Here is an 18,205-nt window from a genome sequence, read left to right as displayed (position 1 = left end):
GCTCATCACAGAACACTTGTACTTAGATGTGACTATCACAACAAAGTCACAAATCACTCACATTGGATCTATTGTGCCTCCAAACACACCCAAGCTGGTGGTTTGAAGTAAAGAAAGCATGTTTAAGTCCTCAAACCAACATGTAACCGCATTTGTGGGTAATAGGCCTACTTGTTACGTAACAACAAGATCTCAAACATCACATGACGTTATTCTGACCTCGTCTCTCAGCTAACCACTGTCTACAAGAGTTTTGTGTATGAACGCTAGGTCTGTGACAGTAACTGGCAATTATAATTAGCTTTCATTTTGAAACAACGCAGGGTTTCAGCACAAGCCAATTCCAGGAGCCCCATCAAAGTTTCTGGAGCAGCCAGACAGGAACTGGGCGACCAGTCAGGGCACAGTTTGGTTTAGTGGTTTGGATGTGTGTGTTTATGTGGCTGATGTTTGCTTTGGATATGCCAGAACCTGACAGAGCAGCTTCCATCATCTCAATTATCGTCATATTAGAGAAAGAGAGCTGCACGAAATAAGCCAATCAGAACTTATTAGATGCCTTAAAGTCCTCCAGGAAAGTTCATACTTGTCGCGATGTGAAAGCGAAAATGGGGCGTGACCCGACGCGATCAAACAGCCAATCAGTGTTTTTAATAACTGAAGGCTACAAATTGTATTATATTAATTCTCAATATGTACACATTCATTATTAATCTTGTCCCTAACATGATGAAAACGGCTTTGTTAATTTTTCGTCACCTCACAATGACGGTAAACTCATTATTACGAGTCACGTTACATAGGCCTATTTTCAGTTCAAAATGGCGAAATTAGACAAAAGTTTATTCTGATTATTTTTGTCAATCATTTAACATTTATGACCTAAAGAGACCGTCAAATATGAAATGTTTAGTACTTACATCTTATATCGCACTTGACTGTAAACTGAAGCGTCGAGTCGCTCCGCTAAAATTCGCGAACATAAAGCCCGCCTACTTTGATTTGATTGGTCATCTCAAATATTCTGACATTGACGAGCAGTGACAGTCCAATGAGGCTCAGATGAACACACACACACACACACACACACACACAAACACCCTGTTGCCTTTCACCATCCACTCATTTAGCTGCTGTCGCATCCCTTGACATGCCAAGTCATGTCCTTTTCCCTCTCTTTTTATATTTTTAGCCCCCGACAGGTTTTTTGATTTATCCATCTTTTTTGAGGACAACTCACCACTCGTACCACTACCCCTTTAACTTGTGGTTGGATTAATCTCAATAATATCGTCTGTAGGACATATTTAAAGTAGACTTAAAAATAGCTTGTCACCCATGGTTTTGATGTGGTTGCATTTGGTTCAAGAAACATTCCAGATCGACACTGAAGAGAGAAGATTTATCACAATGCTCCTGGTTAGGAAACGGTGTTATGAATGCACATAATCATACTCATCTTTGAGACATATTAATCTTTGTCTGTCAAACGTCATAAAATGTATTCACTTTATTAGTATCAGTTACTGCAGATTGTGTTTTGTTGTACTCGTTCATTCTACGGCATATATAAGACAAGAGAAGATCAGTGTTGATAGAAAACTGGCAGTTATACAAAAATAAGATGATACAGATATTTGCTGGAGAAATACATTTTGATACACAAATAAAGTTGTGATAGATGCTCCTTTAAAAGGTCGTGGAATCAGTCCTTCGACGTCTGCGACTCAATGTTCGTTTTCAGGCTCTGCGAGTCTCTGTCATTGCAGTCTCTAGTTTGTTGTGCTTTGTTCCCCCAGGGTTTTAATCCAAAGTCTCTCTCCGGGTCGCTTCTAAAGGTGCATCAAAAGTCCAAAGTAAGCCAAAAAGGCTGCCCTGATTCGCTCATTGTTGAACAGTTCACATCCGCCTCGTCTCTTCAGATGATATCACTCAATGGCTGTCGTGCAGTCCGAGTTATCTGATTGGATGCGATGGCCCTCCTTCTCTGCTTTCTTTTATCCAGAGCCACGCTCACCTTATATCTGCTGTGGAGAAAAGACTTTGTTAGCTTTTGACAGCGCACCTGCTGAACTGACAAAAAAAAAGCTGCTTACAATGGATGTCTGTGAGTGAAGTGTGCAATGGATGAAAAAAATATTATTTTGTTTCTTTGTTCTTCATTTTTCTTCCTCAAAGTTTATTTGTCTTAATATTAAAAATTGCATTTTATTATATATATATTTTTAAATACTATTAGATTTTATATAAAATATAATTGAAATAATATTTCATAATATAAAAATATAATATAATATAATATTTACTAACATTAAAAAAAAATTTATTTAATTTTTTTTTAAAGCATTTGACAACAGCAAACCTGTTGAGCTAATGCGCTTACAATGGACATCTTGTGCATTGGATAGAAATTGCAAAAAAAAAAAGTATCTTGTCTTGAATTTTTTTTTAAATAATCTTACATTTTTATATTAAAAATCATCAAATTTTGTATAAAGATACTCCCTAGACTGCTCTTACTCTCGACCTTGACCAATAAGTCCACTTGGCTTTCATCTTACTGACCAATAGTCTAAATATAGAGTCTGTAAATCTTGACTGCCTGCTTTCGGACAGTTTATCTTATTTTCCATTTCCTCTTCTTTTTTTAGCTCTGACCTTTGAGCGAAGGAACGAGGGGAAACGACAAGGCAGGAAAAAAGGGTGGAGAGGGAAAAATAAAACAAGGTGTGGGAAAGCAAATGATTAAAAAGACGGAGTGTGTTTTAAAGGTACAGTAAGCGATTCCTGAGAAACGCTGTTGAAAGTGGATTGAAGGAGGAGTGAGCAAGAGGAAGATTTGAAGAAAGACTGTAGAAAGAGAGATGCCTGAGAGACATTACAAAAGCGAAAAGCTCAGAGGAATATCACTGTAAAAAGAAAGGATATGAGCTTTAGGACCAGCGTTAAAGGCCCACTGAAGTGCCTTGGAACGTGCAGCTTTGTATGATGCGTTGACGTAATTTCCACTGAAACAGGAAGCTAAGGCAGGACATATTGAATGGCCCCTCCTCCTTTTCAAATAGCCAATAGCGTTTAGTTTACCTCACAGACTGCAAGTCGTACTTGACAGCACCATGGAAGCGAATCCGAGTGCTGATGATACGTTGGATTCAATAGTACAGGTGTGAATAAATTCTAGCCAATTCATTCTTAACCAACGTACAGTTGGAAAACAGAATAAAACTAGAGCGTTTGAGCAACCGAACACACATTTTCAACTCATATTGCTCTGTGACATATCTGTCAATGGTCGCTTTGGCCAGGTGGTATTTATAGCATGGGGGTTTCAATACTCTTGTGTACTGTATGTTAATTTTTGGTTCTTTTGTCATCTTTGCATTATTTTGCTTCGCTTCACTATGTTAAAGAGACATCCACCACCAGGGAGGGGTGTGTTTGTTTGGGTTGATTTCAAATATCGACAGTGTTTCTCAGAAATCGCGTACTGCACCTTTAAGGGCGGCAGTGTTTGCGTACCTGTGTGTATGCGGGACTCTGAGTGATGTTTGGACGTGCACACGCACTCGAGATGATCCTCCAGCTGCACCTGCACCTCCCGAAGCTTTGGCCTTCTGCGTACATACTCCACCTTGGCCACCTGAGAGAGAGAGAGAGAGCGAGAGATTGTGGGAACATCCTGAGTTGCACGCACACACTCATAACCCTATCAACAGTGTGTTTTTTCCTCTGCTTTTCCAGAGGTGAGATAAGGCGAGAGCTAAATGTGACTCGGTCGGTTTCCTGTAATGCAGATGAGCCGCCTCAAACCTCTCTTTCTAAACACACACACCTCATATCATACTGACAGACTCCTTCCCTCCTTGCCAACTCAGCTGCCCTGCAGGCCCATTTATACAATACTTTATTCAGGTCTGAACACTCACACACATTGCTGGCGAGATAAACGGAACAGAACACACCCCACAGCCGTGGAGTAACAGACAGATATTTGCAGCGGTTAACTCAAGGTTAGGGCTATTCGTTAACCAGCCGCGGAAGTCTGGCCTGAAACTCTTTCAGTGTGTTCAGCGGCCCTGAAATTCTCATTGACACTGTCCTCCCTTTTGGCACGTCCTACGCCTCGCTCTTGTTACATTTAAATCTGAGAAATGTGAAAAGCTTTGCATGGTGAAAATGAGCCTGGCAAGTGGCAAACACGGTCACAGCCTAGTGCGCAGGAGATTTGCATCAATAAAAACGTATTTCCAATATAAATGTGCTTAGACGAGGAGAAAGAAGGGAGTTGTTTCACTAAACTTTCACCTGCAGAAATGAGAAAAAATGTTCACATGCAGGAAAAATGGTGCGCTTTAAAATGTGGATGTCATAACTCAGATAACTTGGTCTTGGAAGAAAAACACCTGTGTTCATATTAAGATTTTATATTTCATATTAAGATTAAGACTTTTGACGGCAGATTTTTAGATTATTTTATATTTATTATTATGAAAAATATTAGTAAAATTATTTAAAATTATTATAATTTAATAGTAATTTATATGTTTAATCTATGTGCATAAAATATAAAATATATATATATATATATATATATATATATAAATCTTTTATTTATACATTGTTATATATTTTTTATTTTTAAATTTTATTATATATATATATATATATATATATATATATATATATATATTATATTTTATATGTATTAATTATAAAACATTGAACATTTTTATTTGCCAAATAATTTTAAATAATTATAATTTAATAATAATTATAATTGAATCATAATTTCTATATATAAAAAATATATATAAATATATCTATATATATAATATGTTCTATTTTTAAGCTAAATTTGCTAAATTATGCAAAATAGTTACTAAAATAGTTAATAAAACTAAGTATTATTTTAAATATATTGAGTATATATTTTTAATATATAAATTAGAAATATTTCTATTTTATAATAATACTAATTTTATATAATAATATCTTATATTCATGATATATAAAAACATGTATATATAAAATATAAAATATGTATTATTTATAAAACATTGAAAAAGTTACAATTTACAATTATAAATATTTGTATATAAATGAAAAAAAATAGTGTATATATATCATTTTATATTTTGATTTAAAATAATGATTAAATAATTACATTTCAAAAAATATATATACATATAGCATATTTACACACGCACAATTATATACTGTATAGAGGGAAAGATGTGTGTTTTCTCACCTTCACAGTCCTGTAGTGTTTTCTGGACGGGTGGCAGCGCATGTTGCTGGTGTTGCAGCAGCCTGAGCATCGCCTCACCTCGACACACGGAGGCCAGATCAGGAAGTTGGCAGCCGTGGGATCCACCTGACTGCGTGGGATCTCGTAGATCACTGTGCGAGTCTTACAGACGGCTGGCACTGCCTCCTCTAAACACACAATAGCCCATAAACACACAGAACAACCAAAGGAGCTTTGCAACGTGAGCATGTGTTTGTGTCTGTGTTTTACCAATGCTTCTCTTGCGTCTAGAGTGTGCGTGTGAACTCTTGAGGTGTCTGCTGTCATACAGATGCTCCTTATGGTGGCCCTGCTTAACGTCTTCCAGCACCTCATTCTCTGCAAAAGAAGTCAACGAAGCACAAAGTCAACAGTGTTTAAGCAACATATTTTGGCTTGTAGAACAAGCAACCATCCAATGCACAATCCCTCCCTCACTATTGTGAAGAAAGAGTGCCCTTGAACCTCTTTGTGAACCCCGCCTCCGCCAGCCCGATGCAGAGAAATGAAGAAAACCCGGTCTGATTACTAAGTAAAGAATAAAAGGTGTCCGCACACCGAGAAAACCTACTCAACAATAAGACGTTCGGAAAGGATTGTGTCATTTAAAATGCTTTAAGGATGTCTGGTTGGTTAGTCTGAGCAAAGTGCGCAGTATTTAATCATGCTGTTCTACGGATCCGCAGAGCCATTCAGCCATACAGCGGGACGATGGGGGGGCAGAGATGCCCCTGTTGTTGCCCCCGGAAACCGGCCCAATGGAGGAGGAGGGTGGTTTTAATTCAGGCTTGAGCACCGTGGCCGACCGACCCGCTCGGCTTTTCACACAGTCGTTAGCGGAGCAACAGACCTCACAAACGCAAACACTACTTGAGCTTCAGCCTCTTTTCTCTCCCAAACACACGGACACACACTCGCACGCAGAGATGCACACACAAACTGAGGAATTCGACATGAATAATACATTACAGCAGCGCTGGCATTCAGCCGCACTCAACTCATAAAGGCAGCATGACAACAGTATAATGGAGCGAGTCTCTTGACCTCCCTCAGGCACCAGCCACACAGACGCAGCTGTTTGCATTTCAATTACAGCGCTTATGGGCCGAATCAAATCTGAGGCTCATATCGTTACGGCTGCAGCATTTCCTCATTAGATGCGCTGGAAGTTTATATTTGAGGCGCTGTTGGTATTTTAACCCTTTCGGTTGGGTCTTCGCCATCAAATCTTTGCGATTAAAAAAGCTCCCATTTAGGGTCAGATGATCTGAAAATCATACTAGGTTTCCTTAAAGGGAGAGTTCACCCAAAAATAAAAATTCTGTCATCCCTTACTCACCCTCATGTTGTTCCAAACCTGTATGAGTTTCTTTCTACTGTTGAGCACAAAAGAAGAATGTCGGTAATCAAACAGTTGATGGTAGCCATTGACTTCCATGGTATTTATGGAAGTCAATGGGGTCCATCAACTGTTTGATTACAACATTCTTTAAAATATCTTATTTTGTGTTCAACAGTAGAAAGAAACTCATACAGGTTTGGAGCAACATGAGGGTGAGTAAGGGATGACATTTTTATTTTTTTTATTTTTGGGTGAACTATTTTACTATTTATATACTTTAAAAATTATTAGTGGGATGTGCAAAACTTCATATTATTAAAATCGACTAGTCTTCATTGTGGGAATAATTAATCAACAGCATCTTTACAGTGCAAGAAAAGACAAATGATGATTGAGAAAGCAAATAAATGCAAGGAATAGGACCAATAGCAGTGCAGTATGCAAATGCTGCACTGACATCATCACTGTCAGTTAGAATTTTGAATACTGAACATTCAATCATTGTAAGCCAAACCGAGATTTTTAAACTTTAGGTTTTTAAAAAGCATTTATTTTTACATTTATTCACAAAACATGCTGAAATATCACTCATGCTTCAAGAATGGGAATAAACTACTTTTTCATATGATGGAATTTAAAAATTGACTGTGACTGCATAATTTCAGAGGACATATTTGAGTTCAGAGTGTTTGTGCTGCCAAAATGTCACATGATTTACCAAGTTCAAATGCTGATGCGGCGCCATGAGTGCAGGAGCGGGACTGCGGTCTCTAGGCAACATGTGCTGAGGCGTTCGTGGCGAGGTCCATAAACTTTGAGTGCAATAAAATATTGAGTGAGTCTCCTCTGAATGGATATTTCCCACAGTCTTGTTCTCCTAACATTGCACCTCAACACTTTGGCGACTTGACACACTGTGCTGACATTGGTTGGGTTTCACTCATGTTTTGAAACAAATCTTTTAAGTGAACAAATCATTCTCGAACGAATCAAGGACTACAACAATTATCCGATTTATCTAGCACACAACCCACATTCCTGTAATAGTTGCAGTGCTTATTTAGCAACTTGTTTAGCAACCAGCTGACAAGAAGGTTGAGTGAATGTTTCAATGACTCATTCATAAACTTCATTCATAAACGTCGCCAAAGATGTAACCTGCAGAAAGGACCACTAAACAAAACTGAATGAATCTGAAGAAATCTTTTTTTCCTTTTGAACAGATTCACAAGATTCAAGTCACAGATATGAATCAGCACTAGCTGGTACAGGTTTGGGATTTATTTTAGATCATATTCGGCCTACCCACACCTCTTGTCAAATAATCAGAAAAAACAGAATGACTTTACCTACGAAGTCAATCTCCAGGAGCCTCTGGAGGTCGCTAATGCTGCGGATGTCGCTGTTAGAGAGTCTCTCGATCAGCTCTCGGGGAATCGGCGCTTCCTGTGGAAGAAAATGGTCCTTCCAAAATACATCAAAATGAAATGAATGAAAATGCATGTGTTGTGGACCAAACCCCTTAAGTTCTTTAGTCAATTATTTATTAAATTGTATTTAAATACTTTACGGTTGCACCACTTTAAATGTTTAAAGTCATTATATCCGAAAATTTGTAGAAAATTCTATATTTTTATGGTAACACTTTACAATAAGGTTTCATTTGTTACTTCGACAGCATGTACTAATCTTAGTTAATGTTATTCTCAACATTTAGGCTACTAATACACTTTTTAGAACAAATGATGTAGGCTATCTTTTAACATACAAAGTGAACTAACATTACCAAAGGTTATTTAATGCTGTATAAATACATTGCTTATTGTTAGTTCGTGTGAGTTATTACATTAACTGATTGCATTAACAAATGAGATCTTACTGTAAAGTGTTACGATTTTTTTTTCAATTGCATGTAACCAACATGAGTAGCCAACAAATATTACATATATTTCTAATAACTTGGGTTTAAAAAGTAGATTTTATAAAAAGTATGTGCAATACCAATGGGTGTTACTTTAATGATCATTTTATGACCATTAATAAATTATGACAGGTTAATGAAGAACTGCGAAGTGACAGACCTTATAAATTAAGCATCAAAATAAGTTAAGCAATTTTCAACTTTTTTTTAATAACTTATACGGTACAAGATCCAACTCTTAAGTCAGTTTAATGTAATTTAAGTTGAAATGACTTAAACATCCAAGTTGATTGTACTTAAAATTTTAAGGAAGCAATTTTTTTGTACTTTTTTTTTATTTTATTTTTACAGTGAACAATCATTCGTCATTTATAAAGGAATCTCTCTCTCTCTTTAGAGCGAAAATCGTGTTCCTCTCCCTCTATCCCCAATGAATATGTGTTCAGAGGTTGGTCTTACCTCAGCGGCTGCTGAAAGCAGAGAGAAGCAGCAGAAGAGAAAGTAGATCAGCGCGGTTCTCATCTCCCCTGTGGTCCAAATGTGTCCCAGCGCAGGCGAAACCTTCCCGACCGGAGCCGCAAAGATGCTCCTACCGGCGTGGAGCCAGGGAACATGCCTTTCCACAGACAAACCTCTCTAAGGATAAACTCTTCACAAGTCTGTTAAAGCACTATAACGACTCTCTGAAATCAAATACTCCTTTTAACAAGTAATTGTCGTTTTAATCCGTTAAAAAGTCACAAAACATTGCGCGAGATCATTTCACACACAAAAAAGAAAACATGAATGAAGCGATCCTTCATCTCTTGACCGCATCGCTTCTGAATTTAATTTTAAAAAATCCTAAATTCTAAATCCAAAGGTAATCCTAGATTCAAAAACATGATAGAATAAAGAGTCCACGTTTATCCAAAATAGTCCATTTTATGCACCGTCCACACTTTGTGTCTTCAACTCCTCATATAAAACTAATTCGGTTCAAACTTGAACAGGTCTCGCTCGCGCGCGTGGAGGGGATCTGACAGTGAATGAACTGGCGCTTCTCTCATCTCCTCAACTTAAACTCAGAGAGAGCCGCGCGCCCCCTCAGGACGAGGTAATCTCTGCTAACCAGCCTTTCAAGTCACCGCATTTCGATTCATTTCAGTGATTCCAATCTTTTCAATCAGTAAAAAAAAAAAAAAAAAAAAAAGATTCACTAAGTGACCGTCGGTAAAATCGTTACGCCAGTAGGCTAGGTGACGACGACTTCAACCGTATCGTTAAAAACACCGTTCACTTAAAATATGGGTTTAGAAATTTGCTCAGAAATGAAACACCACCATAATTTGGATGTGTTTCACCTTGCTCACCCTGTGAAGACATAATTATTTCTACTTCGCTCCACATTTCCTCAAGATTTGACAAGTGAGGACGTGACATCGCGTGTTATGTTTTGAAAGAAACGTTAAGCGAGCCCGATTCAGTTTTCTATTTTCCTTGATATTTCGACTCTGGAGGTGAGTTATCAAGGTAACTTCCTCTGAGCTATTAGAAAGTTAATAGTTTACACATTTAGTTCAGATTCAGACAGTGTTTACATTAGTCATGTTCTGTCAGATAATGTCTAACAGGAGAAATAGGAGTGGGTGAGTTTCAGGGTCTACTGAATCCAGTGTTCTCCTCAGTTTTAGATGGGTGAATCCTTATTTAGCCCCACTGAGACAGGAAGCACCATAGACAGACAACTATTGAGGAGACATTATGGGAGAGAAGGAAATTAACACTGAATGGACTACAAGATAATAAGGAAAAGGTGAAGACAGCAGACTACAGGAGGTGAGCACACTGTCCTAGAGTTGAAACAATGTAGATAAATAGACACGGCACACACACTAGCTTCCAAATTGGGTTTGGTGCAGTTTGGTGAGGTAAAAGGGAATGATGGAATTCTCTGGAAGCTTTCCATTCATTCCGCTCATTCCACAGATTGGCTCTTGGAATAAAAGACTTGGCATTTTCTTCTGTAACAAAATACATTATGGTTGTGCATGTTCCCATTTCATTACTTTTGAGGGTTTGTGTGTGTGACAAGCACAATTTGCATTCCTGACCCTGGCTTTAGCCGTAAGATGGAGAGGAATGTGTGAGGACCCACACACACACACACACTAAAGCTTCAGCAGGTGAAGAAGCTGGAAATCCAGCGTCTATGTAGTTCATGACTGACATCTCAATGAAGACGGAGGGGGAAGGGGTACGAGGTCAGACGAGCTGAACCGAAAGAGCTGATACGGAAAGACGTTTTGGTATGGATGGACGTCTAGTGACAGTTTGATATGAAGGAAAAAGGAAAAGCAAATGAGACGACATTTGTTATGGTTGTGGTAAAAATAGGCAGAGAAAAAAGGAACTATGGGAGTTGAAGTCCCTTGAGATCCCGCCTTGCCAAAGAGAATGAGTCACAGCATAACCACATCTACCAGTAATGTGTGTGGGAAACCTCTATGGAGCACGCAGATGCGTACTTGTATCTTTTCTGTAAGACAGACACTCTTGGACACACGGACACCCACACATACCTCGAGCACCAGTGGTCCATGCCAAGCTGGGATTCCTGCCAAAACCAAAAACCTTTGCTCTCCTTCCCATCCATCCAAGCATGAGAATAATAAGTTGAACTTCTATCGTGTAAAAACACTGCACACTTGCTAGCTGGTCAAGCTCTTGACTTGAGGGACTTTTAAGGAATGGTTCGGAAATGAAAACTCTGTTACCATTTACTCACCATGATATCATTCCAAACCTGGCTTTGTTTCTTCTGTGGAATGCAAAAGGAGAAGTAAATCAAAGCAATTTTGCTTTAAAACATTATGTAACTTAATAAAATCAATGTGGTGTAACCAACACACAGAGGCCATTTTTTCGTCATCTGACCACTTTAAATCCTCACGATTGTCTCAATCATTACATTTTTCATTAAACAATGCATTTTATTCAGGTCAGATGGACTAACCCCAAGAAGAAAACATGTTGATATTAATGACTCAAAGTGCATGATATTTGTAAAATATCAATATTATTCAATATTTATGAATAATGATGAAATGTATGCAAAACCCAAAGAAAGTATTTAAGTATTTTCTACTTGATGGTTTCACCACTTGACATTTTAAAATCTAAATATTTGTTGTCATTAAATCAAAGTATTTGTTTCCACAATTTACTAATTTACACGACACCGTTTTTAACTAAAAACTGAAAACTTTTTTGTGTGTTTTGGCTGTTCATTTACACAGCAATGGCGTATTGGGGTTTTTGAAAGTCTTACGGGGTTGGAACAACATGAGGGTAAGTAATTACTGACAGAATTTTCACTTTTGTGTGAACTAACCCTTTAACTACAAAAACGTAAATTTGTGAAAACTGTGACATCATGCATAGGCCTATTTTGTGTTCAGTCTATAGGCGCGTAGTGTTTCTTTACAAAGTGACATCGCCATCTATTGGCCTGGCATGAATAATACAGCATTTTTAGTCATTTCACGGATGAATGGGGATTTGAATGGGGATCGCTTTGACAAAGTTTTACCTAAAACGAGGGAACAATTTAATAATCGTATGGATGAACACTTAATTTGTGTCCACAATATCTTGACTCCCCCGTCTCCTTTGAAAATATGGAGGCATGAATAAAAATTGAGAACTTAGTGTCCCAAAGTTTTGGCTCTTTTGAAAGTAAGTGAAAGTTGAGCAAGTGAGAAATAACATGTCTTGAAATGCCATGTAGCATCGATGCCAGAACAGTGGGACCAAAATATGTTCTTCAGTAATGGAGCTTGGCAGTGGAGTGACAGCATCAGTTATTTTGATTTGCTTTGCAGCACTCATGAGTGGATAAAACATATAAATGTACATACAAAAGTATTATTGATGAGGGAGGAAAAAGACCCCTGCTCTGTCCCTCCTCCTCCTCAGTCTCTCTCTCAATTCATGCACTGTTCATCATCCCCAGTGTCTCTGGCTCCTGCAGAGCTTCAGTGTCCGGAGGAATTAACAGACCAAGACCTCTGCCACCAGAGACAAGCCCTCAAGCCCTCACAAGAATAACAGTGTGTTGCAATGCTTGAGCGGGGAGAAAAAAATTAAGGGAAATTCCCAGGAGCAGTCCAGACAGTTTACACAAAGAGACAGACTAGACTTATCTCACCCTCCTCCAATTACTGGCTTTGCGTATTTTTTTTTATTATACATAGATTGTGTATGTTTGTGTTTGTGCATGTCTCATCTCATCCCTGTAAGCCATTTAATACGGAGACCTTAAGATGGAAGAAGGAAAGAAAGGTGTGGTTGAGAATGTTTGTTGTACCTGGAAGGAGTGTTTTTTACAGCGCGTGTAAGTTGTACCAAAAATGTGTTTAGGAAATATTAACCAGAGACTCTTGTTTCTCCCTCAGTGATGGGGAGTAACTAGCGGCATGTAGCGATGCTGCTAACATAACTTCTTTTTTTTTTACATTAGCTCAGCTATTCCCAAAATAGTGTTGATTTTCCAGTAATAAGCTACTTCATTTTCAACATTAAGCGGCGTAGCATGACTAAACTCTCCATCTGTGTTTTTTTATGTCACAATGTATTATGCTAACAGCCTTACAGCTAAGCAAGGCATACTGTATTAAAGTCAACATGAAATCCAAATGGTCCCTATTTACTTTCTTAATGGATGTTCCTGGTCTAACTCCAAAGGGGGAAAAAAATCTATAAATGTTTAGGAAAATGTAGCAATGTAATAATGCTAACAAATAGCAAAATAGCTACCTAGGCTACCACTGTTTTAACAAACTCACATTCAGTTTCTATAACTCTTACTTTTAATAATCTAATAAGTTCTCATTGGATAAAATTTAGTTCCACCTGAATTTTTTTCTCCTTGAATATCCTGTTATAATTAATAAATACATCACATTATGGAAGTAAAATTGGTCACATAATGAACTTCACATTGACATGAATGGAAAAATCTCTTAAAATGTCCCCTCTCTCAACCAAACATTTTCATTCATTGAAATAAGGCTGAAATAAAATAAAATATAAATATTACAGGAAAACTTCAACTTAAAAAACTTAAATGAATTTGAAATTTGAAATTTTGCCCTTGCAACTTCCTGAAAAAAAAAAAAAAAAAGTTTAATTTGAAGTACTAAAATTACAATAGAAGCTGAAAATACAAAAATAAAAACTAATTCAAGATATTAATAAATGCTATAAAAGTTTAATAATATTAACCCTCTGGTACTGTTTGCGTGTCAGTCAAAAATGACAGATTTTTTATTTTATGTCAATGAAATGATTTTATGATATTTTAGTTCGATAATATTTTTTTATTTAATATTTTGTATTTTTAGGGGGGTATTATGGTACTAAATTATATTTATGCAGTGGTTATAATCCATTTATTCACTTTTTGAGCCTGAAAATGAAATTTAATCTGTCACAAATCTTGAATGCTTTAACACAGACTTGGTTTCTTTTTAAAGACGACACTTGACAGATTATTGCTGAAGTGAAAAAAGTTCTAAAATTGTACATTTATTGTTATGAAAAATGCAAAAATGCACAAAAATACAATTTTCAATTTTTATATGAAACATATATTTTCCAAAATACGTTTTACTCTACAGCTGTGTGAAAATCAAAGCCATAAATCTAAACAAGCTGTGTCCCAAATTTGAGGAATGATATCTTAAAAAAAAAAAAAAGAGCTTTCAGTAAGATTTTGTTTGGGCGCAGTACCTAACATTTCCAATAGATGAAACTCGTCTCCCATTCATTTCCAATGCGGCCATTTTTGACAGCGAACAATACAAGTGTGAACAATTTTGAGTGTGCACAGCAAGTGCAAAAACCTTTACAAAGTTTCGTACCATTCCAATGAAGTAAAAAATTCAACAACAACAAAACTAAACGTAAACTTTTTCGGTCTGAAATTACCGAAAAGCACCAGAGGATTAAAATAATATGAAAATAACACTGATCTCAAGTAGCCTTATTCACAGTCATGGACTACCAGGACATTTTTAAATTGTAAGGAGAAAAAAAAATGATTTACCAAGTCCCTGCACAACATAAACTTGAACTAGCTTGAACTCTCTTGTGGCTTGGCAAGCTGGAGTTTCAAAAGGAGCTTCCTCAACCCTGGTCTGCATCAGTAGGTAGGTCAGAGAGGACATCAAAGCCTATACTCAGTGTAAGCCTTGTTTGGCTGCTAACCAAAACCTATTGTGCATCATTGCAGGAGCATTTGGGTGGTGTCCAAACAAAGGCTTATCCCAGATAATGCATGAATATGCTTAAGTTTACTCATAGACACTACTGTCATACGTCAAACAACATCTGCACGGTGATGACGGGAGCTTGCGTGTGAGCGCAGCTGAAGAGGTCAAGACCGATGATGTTGCACTGCTACCGTGTTTGAGAACGAGCCCTGCCGTAATCAGCATGAGAATAAAGCTTTGTTTTGATATCTAGGATCAGACACACATGCAGGAACATGCTTACATGTGTGTATTCCAGTTTGGAATGCTCTTACTCTTAGGAACAGCGTGTTACAACCTTATCTGCATTGTGCAAGGCCAAGTCTCTATCTTACAGCATTCGCAAATGCACAGTTATTGACCGAAATATATCATTAGTGATGCTTGCTATGGGTGTATACTTAGGGTTAGTGATTTGAACAACTCCTCCTCCCACCAAATGCCGGCATGATGCATCAGAAGGAGCTGGATTTAATATTCTGAATTATTTCAATCCACAATCTGACTTGTCATGCAGCCTGGAATTATAACCACACTATGTTATTTAGTCTGGCCAGAGGAGAACTGGTCCCCTGACTGGCCTAGTATGCATAAAAAACATAGTATAATTTGGGCTTTACCCTAAAGGTGAAAATTCTCTGCATATCATCTCTCATAATTTGTGCTACATCTCATAATGATACCTACTGTTTGGAAGCTTGTTTCTGCCACAGAATAAAACCTTTTAAAAGATAATTGCGACTTTTATCTCACAATTGCGAGTTTACATCTCGCAATACTGACTTTATTTCTCAGAATTGCGTGATAGAAAGTCGCAATTGCGTGTTATAGTCAGAATTGCGAGAAATAAACTTGTAATTCTGAGGGGTTTTTTGTGAGTTTAGGTTATATCTCACAATTCTGACTTTATAACATGCAATTGCGACTTTATATCTTCCAACTGCGTGTTATAAAGCCAGAATTGCGAGATATAAACAGGCAATTCTGAGAAAAAGTCAGAATTTTTTTTTTATTTCTCGCAATTGCGAGTTTTTATCACACAATTCTGACTTTATAACACACAATTACCACTTTATATCACGCAATTCTGACTTTATAACTCGCAATTGCGACTTTATATCACGTAAAGTCAGAATTGCGAGAAGTACACTCGCAGTTGTGAGAAAAACTGTGAGATAAAAAGTCACAATTACCTTTTTTATTTTTCATTCCATGGTGGAATTCAAGCTTCCATAGAAACCTCTAGGATATAATCTATTTAGAACACTCTAAGCCCCGCCCTCCTTAGTTACTGTTGAGTTACTACGCCTAGTTACTACGCCTGTCAAGCTTTTGCGCCTGGCACGTCTATTACAGTATGTATGCACTGGTTTCAGACATTCCTAAGGAGATAATTAGTCATTTTTGCCGAACAGGTGAAAATATGAGAGTGCAATACTGCAGTATGCATTCGAGGGCTATATCCACGACATAATATGCAAACGATTAGAGAATAATTTCATCAAAATTGTAGTTAAAGCGTTAGGTCCAAGCGCAAGCAGCAGCCGCCTCGTACGCTGACCATTCAAATGGGAAACACACAAATTTGAGGAACAGCTGTGCATGCCCAGCAGGGTAAGTGAAATTTGAAAATATTCTAATATTTATAAAACAAACAGCTTATCCATATGTATTGTGGAATAAACACACGACATTAGCCTGACCACTTTGCAATGATAACATTCTCCCGCTTGTATTTTTAGCGCGCCAGGCTAACGTTACTGCTCACACGTCGGACTAATTACCGTTATGAACTGATTAAGTTTGCATACCAACCTTTTCCTTGGAGATCTCCGGCAAGCCCCGTGATGTTCCCTCCTTTTACTAACTACCTTTTACTTTTACTAGAACTAACACCGGGAGAGTCGCGATCGGATTGGGGTAACGTTACTAGTTTGGCCGTCGATTAACAAAATGCTGAAATATATTTTTAAGTAACGTTAAGTTATGTCAGTGAGCCTCCGTCTTGCCTTTAATCACACTGCTTGATCCACGAGCTGGACAATAACTTTATTCTAGAGCTGCTATAAAGCCAAAACACTTTACTTTTAATTTCCTATTATCAATGTAAAGCTGCTTTGGAACAATCTACATTGTTAAAAGCGCTATATAAATGAAGATGACGCCCGGCATTTCTCCCCTTGGGTTTTAGGTTTTGGGAAGGGAACAAAATCCACCACCCCGTCCAAACTTTTAGGATACCGGGTATCAGATTTGCACAATCCATACGCACAACGCTTCGGCATGTTTCCCTCGCTCGTAAGCTTGCCAGACCTCCCGCGCCTAGTTACGGTTGCTAAGCCACGATTGGCCTGTGGCGGTTTTCGGGCGTGGCTTAGCGAAGGGTCAATTGTAATTTAGCATGCTAACGGCTAGTTTTGCATGGCTAAGAGCCACTAATATTTCCTTCAAAGTAGTTTTAAGGAAGGTCTTTTTAACCTCATAAAGGACCTCATGTATAAAATTTGTGACGTCACTTCTCCCCAAAATAACCATATTTGGAACTTACGACGCCTAGTTTTACCATGCATAACCTCATCTGCATATCATTTCCACATGGATATGGATGTGTTTAACGTTAGCCTACAAGCCCACTGTAGCCTATAAATCCTGATATGCACTTTACAACACCCAGTTTGTGCTTATGCAACTTTATACATCAGACCCCAGATCTGAACAATCTTTCATATCTGAGTTTTATAGATAAAGCCGAAGCATGGAGATAGATAAGTGCTTTCCTGGTTTCCATTTTGATTCCTTATCTCCTGCACTAGTCATCTTCTTTATATACTAAAACAAAAGGCTCTTTCTTTCATTGCTTCCCCCTGCTTTCTGTCTGCTGTTGTAATTTTTTCCCCCCGTGTCCTTGATCTTGTGTGTAAGATTAGTGGTCACCGTGGCATTGTTCTGTTTATCACTGAGCAGATGTGCCGAGCACTGCTGAGTGGCCCACATCTTCCTCTCTCCTTCCTCTCCCCTCTTCCTCTGAGTGACAGTGATGAAGGTATTTGGGTAAACAGGACTCAGTGTTGATGGATGGGTCAGTAAGCATCTGGTGTGTGAGATCAGCGGCGGCAGTATAACAAGCACCTGCAAAAGACTCAGAGGAAACACTTGTTCATTCTTCTCATCTATATTTAGAGCTTTGTTTAAAGAGAAACTCTGTGATCATTCACTAATTTCAAATGCTACTTTCTTCTGTGGAACAGAGATATATAAAAAAGAGATATTTTCAAGAATGTCCATGCTGCTCTTTTCCATATATTTAAAGCTTACACTCACTAGGGACTGTTATTTAAATTGTTAAATAAAATAATAAAATA

At 37.7% G+C, this 18,205-nt stretch overlaps 1 protein-coding gene across 4 annotated transcripts; it reads right to left on the bottom strand.

Moving 5' to 3' along the window:
* Positions 1 to 1,495: 1,495 nt before the first annotated feature.
* pdgfaa (platelet-derived growth factor alpha polypeptide a) lies at positions 1,496 to 9,915 on the bottom strand. Of its 4 annotated transcripts, none has more exons than XM_084117494.1 (6): positions 9,010 to 9,915; positions 7,979 to 8,075; positions 5,519 to 5,626; positions 5,249 to 5,436; positions 3,520 to 3,640; positions 1,496 to 2,027 (listed from the first exon to the last, which is right to left on the bottom strand). In XM_084117494.1, the coding sequence occupies exons 1-6, from the start codon at positions 9,070 to 9,072 to the stop codon at positions 2,014 to 2,016; spliced, it is 591 nt and encodes a 196-aa protein (XP_083973620.1). In that variant the 5' UTR covers positions 9,073 to 9,915; the 3' UTR covers positions 1,496 to 2,013. The 4 variants fall into 4 exon arrangements, with proteins under 4 accessions (XP_083973620.1, XP_083973618.1, XP_083973621.1 ...); XM_084117492.1 differs by having other exon boundaries at positions 7,979 to 8,093; positions 9,010 to 9,580; XM_084117495.1 differs by having other exon boundaries at positions 1,496 to 2,024; positions 9,010 to 9,580.
* Between the last annotated feature and the right edge of the window lie 8,290 nt (positions 9,916 to 18,205).

Source organism: Abramis brama (assembly GCF_963993115.1).
Source record: "Abramis brama genome assembly, chromosome: 6".
Lineage (NCBI taxonomy): Eukaryota > Metazoa > Chordata > Actinopteri > Cypriniformes > Leuciscidae > Abramis > Abramis brama.
The sequence above is the reverse complement of the archived record's forward strand: the minus strand, read 5'-3'. Positions and strand labels throughout refer to the sequence as shown.